The sequence below is a fragment of the Polypterus senegalus genome, chromosome 12 (genome assembly GCF_016835505.1).
Source record: "Polypterus senegalus isolate Bchr_013 chromosome 12, ASM1683550v1, whole genome shotgun sequence".
Taxonomy (NCBI): Eukaryota; Metazoa; Chordata; class Cladistia; order Polypteriformes; family Polypteridae; genus Polypterus; species Polypterus senegalus.
The window spans coordinates 125,022,964-125,040,232 of record NC_053165.1 but is presented as its reverse complement, the minus strand read 5'-3'; the positions used below and the strand labels follow the sequence as shown (position 1 = coordinate 125,040,232).

Genomic DNA, 17,269 nt, shown 5'->3' with positions numbered 1-17,269 from the left:
TTGTTTTCTACATACTGCGGTCACAGTCAGTTCACGTGATTACGTGGGAGGCGTGATGATGTCACACGCAGCTCCCCCCCCCACGGCCATCGAGCTAACATCTATTACAGTATATGGAGAAAAATAGGTTTCAGTTATGACCATTACGCGTAGAATTTCGAAAAGAAACCTGCCCAACTTTTGTAAGTAAGCTGTAAGGAATGAGCCTGCCAAATTTCAGCCCTCTACCTACACAGGAAGTTGGAGAATTAGTGATGAGTGAGTGAGTGAGTCAGTGAGGGCTTTGCCTTTTATTAGTATAGATAAAAGCGCACTTGTTTTGTTATACTTGTATCTTCTGCGAAAGTGTTTATTTCATATTTGTATTTCAGGCTTCACACCTTATACATTTCATGTCTACATTTTTTTCAATTATTACTAAAACATGAAGAATGTTTCTGTGTTAACTATGTTTTACATAGACATTTGAATCTGATGATTGTATATAGCGCGGAACTGACCTCTCTGTACTATGCTGTCCTCTGCATCTCCTGGAGCTCAAAAGAAATATCAACATGCAGCAACAAGATCAGAACAAAAAAACAAACGCAGTCATAAACTACAACCACATGAAGGTATGCAAATGAATATAATGTTGCATTAATGCAACAACTTTTTCCGAAATGTACAATACAGGTCATAAAATGAATTATTTCAAATGTCATATATACCTAAGTCTCTCTTTTTTGTCGGAGCGGCTTTGACATCATGGATCAGAAAGTGCATACTAATTCAGCATGAGCAGGACCACTCAAGAAAAAAACTGTGAATAAAAAAAATTTACATCCACAGGCATTCTCAGTAACGTACATCACTCACATCCATGTCCACAGTTTTCCCAGTCTCGTTCACGCACAAGATCGGACACGGTTTTCAAATAGAGGGGGTGTAACAAAACAAGTTTGTTTGTTATACCGCGTCTTTATTTGAAAATGGTTCCAGTTCCGGGGTGTGTGTGGGAGCTTGAACGTGAGAGAATAAAACTGAAAAAAACGCTAACTTTAATTATAAATTTACAGATGCAAATCAAATGTATGCTTTTATTGTATGAAAGCTCCAGCACTTCACTCGAAGATAAACACTGAGCACTGAGAAATTTCTTTGCGAAATGAACTGCTGTGGGCTGGGGGATGGGAAAGCAGGCTGCTTGCTGCTTATCGACACATTTACAGGACAAAAGACACATACGGAGAGGTGAGAATGGATTTAAGGTGGGCCGGAGTTACGAGCTTTCTTGTAGGCTCTGGTAATTATAGTGTTAAACAAGGATTAGAGGTGCATGTGCAGGCTATCAAAAAGAAAAAAAGTATGCCATTAAATTAATAACTAAGCAAACAAATTCTGTTAAATAAAGAAAATGAACTCACCTGAACTAAAGTACTCATCATCAGAGAGAGCTGTAACTTCAGTTTCTAGAGGGATAGGATCACAAAGAAGTATGTCTTTGCCCAGAACATCACATTCATAGCCATCATCAAAAAGCAACCGAAAGCGTCCAGCTCCCACATCACGAATGATGCACCCAGAGTAGAAATAGCCATTGGATGACCACTTTGCAACAACACGAAGGCCTACAAAACTGTTGCTGCTAGTATCAGTGGACTGTGGTGACAAAAGGGCAATTTCTGGAGAATTGGAGCGCCGCAGTGCCCCATGTGGTGAGGCTTCACAGACTAAATGAGATTTGTTGGAATCTGGCCGAGAGCAAACTTGTGTGAATGCTGTGATACTCTCCTCAGAAGATGAGCTGACAGAACTTGGTGTCTTATCCTTCTGTGCCGTAATCAAATCATTTCTACTAAAGCAAGCAGAGGGGAAAAAGGAATAACATCATTACACATCATGGGTAGAGATATATGTGAAAAAAGAAAACCTGCAAAAGTAGAAAACAAAATTCAAAAAGAAGAGAAACCACATTAAAATAGGCAATGTCATTACACGGGGTATTAAAAAAAGATTTCACCCCACTACTATAAATATTTTGTGTTAACACTCAGTACTCACATGACAAGGGGACCCATTTAATGTGCTCCTTAACACAGAATGAAACAGAAAATATAAAAATTTTCAGCATATGTTTGGTGTTATTATTTTAATATTACATTAATGAATTAATGTCAGATTTAGAAAACAAACAAAACTGATCCATGTAAAGAAAATTAGCTTTACTTTTTTCCAATTTGAGGTCCTGTATTCCATCCCTCAGGGCACCAGTAAAATATATGTGGCCCCACTACACAAGCTGTGATATTTACCCTACCCTACTTTTGCTGCAGCCTTAAAAAAGGTGTTTGTTTTGAACTTACATTTAATAACAGTAATATTTGCTGCTAGTACTGTTACACTACCTACGTTTTTGGCTAGTGATCTATACCGGAAATGTGGTGGGTGTGACAACGCACTATCAGCGTATGCTCCCAACCTCTCTCTCTATCTCTTATCATTTTCCCTGAAATTGCAAAAGGTTCCCCAGCAGTGGAAAACATCATGTGTTGTCCCAGTGCCAAAAAATCCAGTGATCCCAAGGATTTTAGACCACTTGCTCTTACTTCATACACCTTTAAGTCCTTGGAGAGGCTGGTCCTGATACAGCTCAATCCCTTTGTTTCAAAGCACCTTAAGCCTCTGCAGTTTGCCTATCAGACACAAAAAAAGTGTGGTGGATGCTCTGATCTACATGCTCCACAAATACTAACCCCACTTGGACAAAGTCTGCACCCCAGTCAACGTTCTTTGATTTTACCAGTGCCTTTAACATCATTCTGCCTCATCGACTGTAGAAAATGCTGCAATATAAAACAGACTTTAAAAGGGATCTTCAAGAAAACTGACAGGTGTAACACTCCTCTAATTTTAGTGTTTTGGTGCTATTTTATAATTATTTTTAGTTATCTTGCAATCCTCACTGAAAGTCTACTGGGCTCCCCTGGTTGAGAACAAGTGGTACAAAATATCAGTTAATCAATGAGTTAAAGAAAGTTGGTTAGGAAACCAGATAAAGGTCAAATGAACAACAAAGACAACAATGTACCAGGAGCAGGTTGATGTACACTAAATGTATAATTAAAAGATCAGTTGATATTCTGTAAACAATAAAACAGGATCCAGAGATTGTAAGTAATATCTAAACTACGATATTGAAGAACAAGGATATAATGGAGAAAGACTTTTATTTAGTGGTTGTGCTCTATGCTAAGCACCTACTGTCTTTTAACCATGAAATGTAAGTATGAAATGTATGCATTGATTGGTACTGTATGTAAATTCAATAGTTTATAAAATTAACTTCTTTTTTGTTTCTGTGACCATTCTCATCATGCTGTAATAGACTGCTGTGAGAGATGCTCTCCCCTCAGCTTGGTGCTGCAGGTGATATAAATGACGCAGATGGGCAATCTTTTCTCCTGCCTGACTAAAAGGTTTTATCAAACTTCTCTTCTTAAAAGAGATTCTTTCTTTAATTAAGATGTTAATTTCTAGCACAGGTGAGCCATTGTTTTTAGCAATCAACAGGTTATTATTTCACTTTTTCATTAGAAACCAGTGCAACTTTGAACAAAGGACAGCATTCAAACCCTTAAAATGAACAAACTGTACAGCTGTACCTTCATTTTTATGTGTACAGTGTGCTTGCTGCACTAATGAACTAGTGATAAGCAGTCTGATGTCACTGCTGTGGGTATATGTTCATTTGAATGTTCTGAAGTTTAGATCCTGCAGATTTCAGTGATGGACTGTGGTGTTAAGGGTCCACAGCTCACTGAGCACAGGCCATTTTTAATAAATAATCGATGTGCTCGCGGCTTAGCGAGGGGACGTTGGGCCATAGAGGGTCACGGGACGATCCGTAGGGTGTGGGCGTTTCTCACCTAGTGCACAGGTGAGGAACTGCCCACATTCATGATTGTCCCGCGGCTAATGCTGCAGCTGCTGTGGCCCTCGTCATTTTAAAAAGAAGCGCGAGTCGGTTTTAAAGGGGGAAAGAGAAACGATCGGAGAGTGAAAGGAAAGGAGAGGACGGAGGTTATCGGGAGCAGTAGAGGAAGCAGGTCGGTGAGAGAGAGCCGCGAAGAGCGAGCGAGCGGACGGGCGAGCGAATGAGCGCTCGTGGACAGCTGCGTGGAAGCTGGGTGTTAGGCCGACACCCAGGCGTTTGTGTTGATGTCGCTCCCGCTGAGCGATCAGGTAGCGGGAGTGACCAGGGAAGGCGACTGGCCGCATGAAGGCCATGGAAAGGCAGCGGAAGTCGGGAGACTTGGTGGTGGGAATCCCCAACGTGAGCGACCTGGCCGTTGTGGGAAACCAAGTTCTCCGGGACTGGGATGAGTGCCATACCGAAGCCAGGGATCGGGAGGTCTCCAGTCTCGTGCGTGTGTTTCAGGAGGGCAGCTGCAGAAAGTGTCTTGCCTGCTGCGATGCCCAAACGGGATTAGCAGGTGAGACGCTAACAGAAGAGCACCGGATTTGTTGTTTTTTTTAAAACTGCTTCCAAGAGAAGATTTTAACCTCACGTTTTAAAGGATTGTTTTTTTTATTGATTTTTAACCTTCACGTGTTCTTTTTATGGATTATTTATTTATTGAAGATCTGTACTATTTATGGAACACTGTTTTTGTTTTGTTGATTTTTAATAAAAGCACTGTTGCACTTTTTGCACCACCCCTTGCTCAAGTGTTTATTTGCCTCCACTGACTAGCTCACTCGGTAACATTATCGACGGTGTTGGGTTCATGTGCTTCCAACAGCAAAGGGAGTGTGGAGCCAGAACCCACATCGTCACATGGACTTGCACCAAATCCTGGACTGATTCCTGACCAGTACACCGTGCTGTCAGGAAAGTCTCCTCACTTAAACACCCTGAAGTAGATGAAATGAAACTGAGAATGAAATGTAATTCTGCCATTTCAATACTCATTTAAATATTCTGTAATTTGTATGGCCCTTTATGGGTTTGCAATTTCTGTAATTGACGTTATGTGAAAAACAGGCTCTAGTGTCCAGCAATCTTAATCCCAACAGCACTTGTTTCAAATCTCCTCAGGACACAATTACCCAGCTCCCACTCACTGTTATGAGCTATATGGTTTTGATACAGTTAAATCAGAAAGTATTCGGACCTTGTGACGGTGCGTGTCGACCCCACATCACTGGATCCCACTAGGAGCCTCTTGAACCTGACACTGCAGAGAACATTTCCAAGGGAAGAGCTAGCAAATAAACAGTGGAAATCCGTGAGTAAAATTAAAGACGTAAAATAAGACTAAAATCAATGCTACAGCCAGCAGGTCATTGTTCCTTCCCAACTTGGAAAAGCCCAGCACAACTCCCTCTTTTTCTTCCCAGCTCACCCATAGCTCACTCAGCTGGCAGATATTAGCAGCCATAGTCCTCTCTTCACGACGTCCGTCTTAGCTGCCTCGAGTGACATCAGCCAGACCGCTCCGGGTCGGTTGCAAAACATGGATCATCTGCACATATGTGGAGGGGGTATGGCTTTGAAAAGACTAATGTTGCTTAAAAGAGGTCAATCTGCAAACTATGTCGGAAATTGGTTGCAATTAAAGATGGCTCGACAACTAACTTGTTTCACTACCTGTGAACTAACCAATGCACAGAATATGAAGAATGCGAAAAGCTTCAGGAGTCAGCTGTCCATGACAGGTTTAAATCACCCAAGGAACAAGCACAAAAGCACTCTTGGCAAACCTTATTGTAATCATTCTGCAGAAACGACAAAAAAGCAACAGATAGCATGACATAACAAAAGCTGTCACCAATTACGTTGCCAACGATATGGTGCCAGTTCAAGCTGTTGACAGGGATGGGTTCAAGCAACTTTTGAATACTTTAGACCCAAGATACACACTGCCCAGCCAAAAATATTTCAAACAGCTCTGCCTAAATTGTATGATTAATGTTACCAAACTCTGATGCATAAACTGCAGAAGGTTTTACATTTTGCCACAGAAACGGATTTATGGTCAAGCCGAACGTCCAAGCCATACCTATCCTTAACAGTACATTTCAATGACAAAACTTTGCAACTTGAATGCTACTGTTTGCAACCATGTTACTTCCCAGAAGACCAGACAGACAACATCATTGTGCAAGGTCTGAAAGATGTGCTGACATTATAGGCACTGTGAGAAGTCCTTATGGTTTGTATGACAACAGACAGTGGCGCTGAAGTTGTCAGTACACTAAGAATTATTTTGAACATAGTCTTCACATATTGCCATTGGTGAGTAATTTGGGGTCCTCTATAAAATGCAGTTTTAAGTGAAACGGATCTAGTATGAAGCCCAGTAGGTGTCAGGCAAAAAAAAAAAAAAAAAAAAAAAATCTGTTTAAACAAATTATCAATCCGTTCGGATAAATTATTAATCCATTCAAACAAATGACATCAATTTGTTCAAATGGATTTTATTTTTCTGTACGAAGCATATTCTTATTGGGTGTGTTTTATTTTGCAAGCGGTCTTGGTTGAGGGTCCTCAGTTGTAAAACACATTTCTCTTCTTTCACTATTTAAAACACTTCCACAGATCTTCATCCCACTCAATTCCGACCCAATGGCTCCACACCTTGGAGCAGGAGCCTCATGTATAACGGCGTGCATAGAAATTGCACTATAATATGGCGTAAGCACAAAAGCCGAAATGTGCTTACGCACAGAAAAATCCAGATGCAGGAATCTGTGCGTACTCCAACTTCCACGTTCTTCCACTACATAAATCCCGATCAGTGTGAAAAGTAACGCTCGTGCACGCACTTTATGTAACGCCCCAACTCAAGAATTAAGCCTCTTTGAATATGCAAATGAATATAAATCGCCCTTAAGCTCAGCCTTCTGTGAAAAGACAATGGGAAAAGCACGGGGGAAAATATAAGAATTTCAGAGAATAACAAGTGGAGGCAAAGGAAAAACATACTATTTGTTCAAATAAACCGTGGTATAATCAACAAAAGGAAGTTGATCGAATGACATAGCGTGTTGGAGAAACTTGAAAGCTCACGTCCACAAAATCGCACAGTGCCGGAAATAAAAAAGAAGTCACATATCAAAGTCGCCATGAAAAGGCGAGTTGTAGCCCACTGCCTGAGTGTCATATGAAAGCTTATTAGGGTACAGAGAAAAAAAGGTACACAGTGGGGAAAAAGCACAAAATGTCAAATTCAATCTCGACATTTCCACATTAATCACGTATGTCATTAAAGTAGAACATCATACACTTCATCTTAAAATCGTTTAATTAACCAGTTTCTCAAATCACATCGTAATTAAAGTAGCACGTTAAATGCTTTGTTTTGTATTTGATCTTCTATGTGCTCTATGTGTGAATCACTACTTGCTTCTTAAACCGGCTCTCTTCCTCCAACTGGACACAGAATCCATTACATTCGTGAAATTACAGCTCTCTGAATAACTAAAATACTGAGATGTATACGTGATATCATTTTTATGATGATAGGAGTTAAAGCACGTTATTAAACATGTGTTTCACTTCGATGAAATAATTTATTGCAGCAGTACTCAGGGGCGACTCTAGGCTTGTGGTGGCACTGGGCAGAGGAAGAATCGGTGGCTCCTTCACCCGCTAATGTCAGTAAGGTAGCTTATGCACGGTGGATGGCCACGTTCGTTGCAGACACCGCATAGCCGCCTCGTGCTTATGACACAAGCACTTAACTTTTGCCGAAATTTGTCGCTGCGTTTTTAGCTGTGTTGTTATTTTCTCTTTCTGTTTTATATTCAATATATATTGGCGTAGCCGCCACTGCAGTCCTTACTTTTCTTTCCCCAAGTAACTGATCGCCACACAATCAGCTCTGTAATAGAAGTAAAGCCATCTGTAAGCTTAGCGCCGATTCTTCAAAACATTTAAGGAACATTGAAATATCTTCGTAGTACATGTTTAATTACTCTATCCTTCACGACACTCACAGTGAAGAATATAGATTATTTAAATGAAGTTAAAGTTTTATCTGTATAATTTAATAAACATATTTTGCTGCATTTCACCTTAAAAATGATATCATCATCATATGTAAATACGTGCTTTATAAAGTGGCTCAGGTTGTGCGATATTTTAACTATAGTGCAAGTTTACAGTGGGGTGATTGTACTTATAAGTACAAACAGTTCTACAAGGTGCAATTGATTGAGTGCATTTAAAGTTCTTGGGATGAAACTGTTTCTGAACCGCGAGGTCCGTACAGGAAAGGCTTTAAAACGTTTTGCAGTGGCTGAGACAGCGTGTCCTTGAAGCTGTATACTGATAATTCTCTTTCCGATCAGCTTCTGCTGTGATTCACACTCAGATACAGTGATATAAATACTCCGAGTGGTGCAGTGAGAGTAATATGGAAAAAGATGATCCGCTGTGGCAACTCCTAACGGGAGGGGCTGAAAGAAGAAGAAGAAGAAGGAGAGGTGAGACTAACAACGCTAAAGCAGTTATGGTATTTGGAATACTATGGCTGTTCCCTGGACCATTATAATGTTACAAGTTAATTACAATCAGATGCGCTACAATAATAAACAATATGTGGTTAGTTGCAGTGTATTTATGAAGCCGCGTTAGGAAAATAAGGTGTAACCACACAGGAACAGTAGCACTGCTTTGACACTGGGTGCCACCAGTCTGCAAAACCGAGCGTAGAACTTGCGTACGACAAGGAATGAGGTACTGTGGAAAAGTGTGTGGCTTTACACCAAGTGTAGGTTATATACATCGCGATTTGAACGTGGAAAAGTCCTTACGCAACATTTATGTGCGTACGCACCATTTATACATGATTGCCCCATGTGATGGAACAAGTGAGGGAGGGAGGGGGGGAGTTTAGAGCAAAAAAGGAAAAAAAAGTCTTGCTGTTTTTAAAAAAAAAAAACCACCACAGGAATTCAGCCATTGAAATAGAGATCAAGAGCTACCTGATGATGCCTGAAGTGGACAGTAAAGTAAATCCACTTGAGTGGTGGAAAACACAAAAGTATATGTTCCGAATTAGAGAAACTCCAAAAAAAAGTACCTGTGCATCCCTGCCTCAAACAGCCCTTCTGAAGGTGCTTTCAGCATTGGAGGAAATGATGTAACATGTAACCGTGCTGCTCTGAAGCCAGATGCTGTGGACAGACTAGTATTTTGTCATACAACTTGAAGTTTCCTACGTAGAATCTTACAATTGATTTATTATTTCTATTATCTTTGTGCAATACTGGACAGAACCTGAAGTTAGTAATTTGTTTAAAAATGTTACAGGTTTGGGTTTTTTGTGTCTTTGTGCAATATATGACAGAACTTGTCTACAAATGCTGTAGTTTTTTTCCTGTGCAGTATTTGACAGAACTTTGGATTTTTACACTATAGTACAGTATGTTAAGATTTTTGTTCTTGCCTTGAATGCTGCACAATTCACCTTACAGCAGAACAGTTTGTTTATTCTGACAGTAATGTTCATGCCCTACAGTTGAACTATGATTAGTTTTTTATTCCTTTTAGAATCATATCTTGTTTACATTAAGGGTAAATTCCTGTTTAAAATGCTCTCATTAAAAAAGTTTTGTTGGTCTCAGTGCAAGTTTTTATGTATATCCTGTATGCCACTTTGAAAGGGTTTACCCATACTTGCACTGTTTGACCTCAGTAAAACGTGGACCGGTGATTTTAATGTTTTTGTGTTATTTTATAAATTACATGTTTTCTTTTAACAATTGATTCCATTAATCTCATTAGTAAGCTAAAATTAATATCCTATTAACAAGACAAAGCTAGATAAAATTATCATTATCATCTAAGTCCCAAAAAATACCAAGATATAATATTTTTGCTAATACCACACAGCCTACTCAGCCTAGCTAAGATCACTTAAATTAATTTTCCCCACATCAGGCAAAATTCAATACCCAGAACAGGATTTTAGAATTTTTTGCAAATATAATAAATATAAAAAACTGAAATATCACATTGACTTAAGTGCTCAGACTCTTTACTTAGTACCTAATTCAAGCAGCTTTGGTAGTGATTTCAGTCTGGATTTGATATAAACTCTTTCTACTTGTTTGAAAGACAGAAAATATCACCCCTGCCTTTCATTCTGGGGGTTGTTACCGTCATCCAATCCTCCCTCACTGAAATTGTATTACACAAGTTATAGGCATTGCCTGGTTTCCTTCATACATGATGCTAATCGTGGTTTGATCAGAGCAGATAATCTTCTTTCTCACAGTCTGAAAGTATTTTAAGTGCCTTTTACAAACTCCAAACGGGCTTCCACGTGTCTTTTACTAAGAAGAGGTTTCTGCCTGACTACTCTATCAGAAAGCTCAGGTTGGTGGAATAGAGCAGTGATGGTTGTCCTTCTGGAAGTTTCTATCATCTCCCCATAGACTCTCCGGAGTTCTGCCCAATAGTCATCACTGGGGTCTGGGTTACTTTGTTACAAAGATTTAGGAAGAGGCATGGTTGTTCCAGGCTTTCCACATTTAAGACTTATAAAGGCAACTGTGCTCGAGAGTCTTTAATGCTACAGGCATTTTTACATAGCTTTTCCAAGAACTGTGGACTTGACTCAATCATGAGTCTAAACTGCAAGCAATTCCATCAACCTCATGGCTTGGGGTCTTGCTCTGATACATCCTTTCCTAGTCATGTTCAATCAACTGAATTGACCATAAATAATGCAAAATAATGTGTGGAAACATTTCAATGATGATCAAAAGAGTTGGATGTAGCTGTTGTCAAAGTAAATTTTCAGATTTTTAACAAATTTTTCAAATTTCACAAAAAAATATATAAAATCCTGCTTTCACAAAAAAAAGTGAAAAAAGTTAAAGGATGTAAATATTTTCTGAATCCATTGTACTGTACATGTTAAGTTCACTTCTACACTTAATTTTTTACTTTAATTTTGATTTTGTACTCCTGAATTATTTTTATCACTATTTCGATTTACAGGTTAATTATGTCATCAAGCAGTCTACCGGGTATGGCTCTCCTTTATATTAAAAAAGAGGGTACTCTACATCCTTGTATTGATTACAGAGAATTGAATAAAGTCATCATTAAGAATATTGTATGTCCCCTTCCCCTAATCTAACTTCCACAAAGTTAATTAACCATATTATCAATTTTTACTAGGCTGGATTTGAGGAGTAAATATAAACCAATCCTTTTAAAGGAGAGGGATGATACTACACATCATCTAGATCAGTGCTTCCCAACCTCTCCCAAATCATGGCACCTTTAGTGAAATCTTTTCAGCTAACGACACCCCTTCACTGTGATATGTAACTACTCAAATTAACAATTTAATCTTAACTCATCAGTTGAGTAGAATGAGATTCCTATTTTATAAGGCATACCAACTATTCATTTTTGCATTAACAAAGGTAAAAAAAAAAATAAATTTCCAGCAAACCAGTCTCAAATGAAAAGCTTTAACACAACACAAACATGAGAAGTGCAATAGGTCACAAGGCACAAAGCAGACTATAACGTCATAATTAATGCGAAGGCTGGCTTCGAAGAGAATTTGAAAGTTTGTCAATACGAGCTTGAACTGCAGTTGACAAACACACTCGTAAGTCATTTTCAACTGACAATAAACATCCTCTGTGTTTTGTCTTCAGAAGTGTCAATGCCAAGAATGCCTTTTCACACAGATAAGTGGTGCAGAATTGAATAAGTATGCCGACAGCCTTAGCACCTAACACAGGACGTTCCTTTTCAGCCATAATCCAAAACTGTTAAATTCATGTCCTTAAACTTCAGCTGTAATGTTCGGTCACTCGCAATGTCAAGTAGCTGTTCTCTCTCTGTCATCTGCAAGTTAGACAAGTCTAACTGCTGATGGAATGGGTCCTTATCCAGTCATTGCCAGGGATGTCTAAACTTGGAAAGTAATGTTGCAAATTGTCTCCCAACTGTGACAAATGCTTAACAATGACATCATGCAACACAACGGCGCCAGGATCAGCCTGTACTGCACGAAGAAACATGTAAATTAAATGGGTTGTTTCTATTTCACTTGTCCACATCAGAAGTTTACGACGGAAAGCTTGCAGCTTGTCAGTAAAAGGCAGTATGTTTGAATCATTGCCTTGCATGCCCGAATTCAATGCATTCAATACTTCAAAAATGTCAATGAGATATGCAAGTTTACTGCACCATGTTGGATCAGCCAACAGTGTTACGAACTCATTGTTTGCTTGTTCATTAAGAAAGAACTGGCGGAGTTCATCACTCAGTTCATACACCCATGAAAGAACTTTACCTCTTGGCAGCCATCTGACTTCTGTATGCATTAGCAGAGTGTAATGTTCTGATCCCATGTCTTTGCACAGTTTCTCAAACAGTCTGCACTTGACAGGACGGACGTTGATGAAGTTAACAATTTTAACGACCTGATCTAAAACTGACTGCAGTTCAGTTCCCAGCATCTTGCTTCTCTATGTATGAAACAATGGGTAGTGATTATGTTCAGATTTTCACGCTTAGCAAATGTCGTGAAACCACGCATTTTGTGGTCATAGAAGGAGAACCATCTGTGCAAACAGCAACACACCATTCCTACAACAAATCATTCACACTGAAAAACGCGCAAACATGTTTAAATACATCTTCTCCCTTCATTTCAATAAGTTCCTTGCAAAACAGAAACTGTTCCAACATTTCTGTCCCGTTCGAAAACCTTACAAAGGCCAGCAACTGGGATTTTCCACTAACATCTGTATACTCATCAATCTGCAGAGCAAATCGTTTACAGGTCTGAAGTAAAACGCACAAGTTGTTGTTGATGTCAGATGACATGGCTTCTATCCTCCTAGAAACGGTGTTGTTTGCCGATGGCATTTTGGATATCACTTTTTCTGCATCGTCACCAGGCATCGTTTTCACCATTATCTTGCATGCTGGCATAATCAAAGATTCGACTATGGTGTGTGGTTTTATTGCCATGGCAACCAGTTCTGCGACTTCAAAACTAGCCACCTGGGCTTTATCTGACACCAACACAGTTTTCAAAAACAGCTGTGCTTGCTTCTGCTGGCTGTCAATTAAACGTCTAAAATATGCCAAGTTCTTGTTATTTGCATTCTAATGCTTGGTTTGAAAGTGACGTTGCAATTTGCTTAGAACCATTGCTTCATTTGCAAGGATATCACCACACAACAAACATCACGGGTGTTGAATATCTCTTTTGTCAACAAATGTAAACGCATAATTCAAGTAACTGTCCTGATAGTATCGTGTTTTCGTTTTTGCAACTTTACTACTCCCCGCATTATCATTTTCATTGAGGTCGTTGATGCTGTTTTTACGTTTACGACTTTTACTACAGTCGGCCATTTTCGGAGCAAAAAAAAAAACAGACAGACAACAGGAAGCAACGTCACTTACCCTGTGGCAAGTAAGTAAATTAGAGGTAATATTTATTAATTCGTCAGACTGCAGTTGAAATAGGATGCACGCTGGACTATATTAAAGCACACAGGTAGCATGACTTTAGTCTTGAGGTGTAACTGGTATTATTATTATCAGATCAAATCAAATTTATGTTCTGACACCTGGCAACGGCACCCTTAGTCCGTGCTCACGGCATACCAGGGTTCCGCGGCACATGGGTTGGGAAGGACTGCCCTAAGGGCTGGCTAATGCAGTTGCAGTTTCAAGTCATTTGTTAATTACATTTTAAGAGAGACATTCTGCAAATTTTTGCGCACATGTCCATTGATTGTCTTAATATATTTTTAATTTGGTTTGGACTGACATCTGAAGCCTGTTAAGAGATATTATTTGTAGACTTAAAGAAATCCTTTTATCAAATTAGAGAAGTGCATATTTCACAAATCCTTATTAATAATTCTATTATATGAAATATTCACTGAGGTTTAAATATGTGCGCCTTACAACAAATACACATGTCGCAAATGTAGGAAGGACGGTCCTTGTGTGTGTGTGTGTGAACTGTTAACATTTGAACTTACCTCTCGGTACTATTCTTAACACGTGGTCACTGATTACAAGCGCAAGATGTTATGCGAATGAATATGAATAATATGAATAATGTTGCATCCGTGCTACAATTTTTTCCAAAATGTACTATACTGGTCATGAAATTAATATTTCCAAATTTCATATATACTTGCAGTTAGGTCCATAAATATTTGGAGACAGACAACTTTTTTCTAATTTTGGTTCTGTACATTACCACAATGAATGTTAAAAGAAAAAACTCAGATGCAGTTGAAGTGCAGACTTTCAGCTTTAATTCAGTGGGTTGAACAAAAAGATTGCATAAAAATGTGAAGCAACTAAAGCATTTTTTAACACAATCCCTTTGTTTCAGGGGCTCAAAAGTAATTCTAGTGTTAATAAAAAAAACAAGTGACAGTGAGATACGAAGAAAGTAGATTAATCAGTGTTTGTGTGTCAGCTTTTATCCATCCAGAGCAGAGAATGTCCAGTTCCATTTCCTCAAAACACCACTCACATCTACAGTTATTCCCAGTTTCAAATAAAAATTATCAGTGTTAAATCCCTGGGTGGAGGGGTGGTAGTATGTATCGTGATCGTGACTGAGAGAATAAAAGTGAAGAAATAAAAAACGTTAACTTTTACAAGTACTATAAATGTACACCGGCTGTTACAGACACAAACCAAATGTATGTGTTAATTGTATAATATTAACAATAAGAGCAGCTCTTTACTGAAAACGGTAAATATAGAAGGCGGTCAGAATTGAACCAGGGACTCTTGATTACAAGTCAGCAATTCCTACTGCTATGCCAGTGAAGCTGTTGCATCATCCTTAAACCTTTTGTGAAAGTGTTTCTTTGATCTATGGACTTCAGGCGTCACACATTATATAGTTTATGCCAACATTTTGTCATCTATACTAATAAAAGGCAAAGCCGTCACTGACTGACTGACTAACTCACTCACTCACTCATCACTAATTCTCCAACTTCCCGTGTAGGTAGAAGGCTGAAATTTGGCAGGCTCATTTCTTACAGCTTACTTACAAAAGTTAGGCAGGTTTCATTTCAAAATTCTATGCGTAACAGTCATAACTGGAACCTACTTATGTACATATATACCGGCCATATACAGACTTGCAGCTACATGTCTTGGACACTCGAGTGAAGAGAGGGGTGGAGCTGTCAACCAATCACCACCTGGGGTTGAATTGGCTTCGATATGTGGGGGAGGATGCCGGTCAGGCCTGGTAGGCCCAAACGTACTGTGAGGATCTGCTGGGAACGTCTGGCAGAGTCCCCTGTCAGAAGTAGCTCCAACTCCCACCTCCGGCAGAACTTTAACCACGTCCCGAAGGAGGCGGGAGACATTGAGTCCGAATGGGCCATGTTCCGTGCCTCTATTGTTGAGATGGCTGACCAGAGCTGTGGCCTTCATATCAAGCTGAAGGAGTCCTACAGGACCCTTTTGTCCTGTGGGACTCCGGGGGCAGCTAGTAGGTACCGGCAGCCCAAGCGGAATACGGCTTTGGTGGTTGCTGAGACAATAACTCAGGCATGAGAAGAGTTTGGGGAGGCCATGGAGAATGACTTCTAGATGGCTTTGAGGAGATTCTGGTCCATCATCCGGCATCTCAGGAGGGGAAAGCGGAGCAGTGTCAACACTGTGTATGTTGGAGATGGTGCACTGCTGACCTCAACTCGGGACGTTGTGGGTCGGTGGGGGGAGTTCTTCGAAGACCTCCTCATCCCACTAACATGCCTTCCAATGAGGAAGCAGAACCTAGGGACTTGGAGGTGGGCTCTCCCATCTCTAGTACTGAGGTTGACCGAGGTGGTCAAAAAACTCCTTGGGGGCAAGGCCCCGGGGGTGGATGACCCGGAGTTCCTCAAGTCTCTTGATGTTGTAGGACTGTCTTGGTTGACATGCCTCTGCAACATCGCACGGACATCGGGGACAGTGCTCTGGATTGGCAGACCGGGGTGGTGGTCCCCAGCTTTAAGAAAGGGGACCGGAGGGTGTGTACCAACTACAGAGGGATCACACTCCTCAGCCTCCCTAAAAAAGTCTATTCAGGGGTCCTAGAGAGGAGGGTCTGTCAGATAGTTGAACCTCCGATTCAGGAGGAACAGTGTGGTTTCCGTCCTAGTCGCAGAACAGTGGACCAGCTCTACACCCTTGGCAGGGTCCTGGAGGGTGCATGGGAGTTTGCCCCACCAGTCTACATGTGCTTTGTGGACTTGGAAGAGGCGTTTAACCGTGTCCCTATGGGAATCCTGTGGGGGAGTGCTCCGAGAGTATGGGGTACCGGACACCGGTGAGAGTTGGACTCCACCAGGTCTGCCCTTTGTCACTGATTCTGTTCATAACTTTTATGGACAGAATTTCTAGGCGCAGTCAGGGCATTGAGGGGAGTCCAGTTTGGTGGGCTCAGGATTGGGTCACTGCTTTTTGCAGATGATGTTATCCTGTTTGCTTCATCAGGCCGTGATCTTCAGCTCTCTCTGGACTGAGTCACAGCCGAGTGTGAAGCGGCTGGGATGGGAATCAGCACCTCCAAATCTGAGACCATGGTCCTCAGCCAGAAAAGAGTAGAGTATCCTCTCAGGGTTGGGAGCAAGATCCTGCCCCAAGTGAAAGAGTTCATGTAACTCGGGGTCTTGTTCACGAGTGAGGGAAGAATGGAGTGGGAGATTGACAGGTGGATCAGTGCAGTGTCTGCAGTGATGCGGGCTCTACATCAGTCTGTCGTGGTGAAAAAGGAGCTGAGCCGTAAGGCAAAGCTCTCAATTTACCAGTTGATCTACGTTCCTACCCTCACCTATGGTCCTGAGATGTGGATAGTGACTGAAAGAATGAGATGGTGAATACAAGCGGCTGAAATGAGTTTACTCCACCTGGTGTCTGAGCTTTTTCTTAAAGATAGGGTGAGAAGTTCAGTCTTCCGGAATGAGATCAGAGTAGAGCCACTGTTCCTCCATATTGAGAGGAGTCAGATGAGGTGGCTCTGGCATCTAATCAGAATGCCTCCTGGATGCCTCCCTGGAAAGGTGTTCTGGGCACGTCGGGAGGAGGCCCCGGGGAAGACCCAGGATACACTGGAGGGACTATATCGCTCAGCTGGCCTGGAAACGCATCGAAATTCCCCAGGAGGAGCTAGTAGAAGTGGCCGGGGAGAAGAAAGTCTGGGCATCTCTGCTCAAGCTGCTGCCCCCGCGACCCGATCTCAGATAAGCGGAAGAGGATGGATGG

At 40.8% G+C, this 17,269-nt stretch overlaps 1 protein-coding gene across 1 annotated transcript in view; it reads right to left on the bottom strand.

Moving 5' to 3' along the window:
* Window positions 1-17,269, bottom strand: part of tp53bp1 (tumor protein p53 binding protein, 1) — a 210,140-nt gene that overhangs the window by 117,894 nt on the left and 74,977 nt on the right. The window contains exon 13 of the mRNA XM_039771359.1: window positions 1,407-1,837. Coding sequence (XP_039627293.1) covers window positions 1,407-1,837 — 431 coding nt within the window. The remainder of the gene's footprint in view (window positions 1-1,406; window positions 1,838-17,269) is intronic.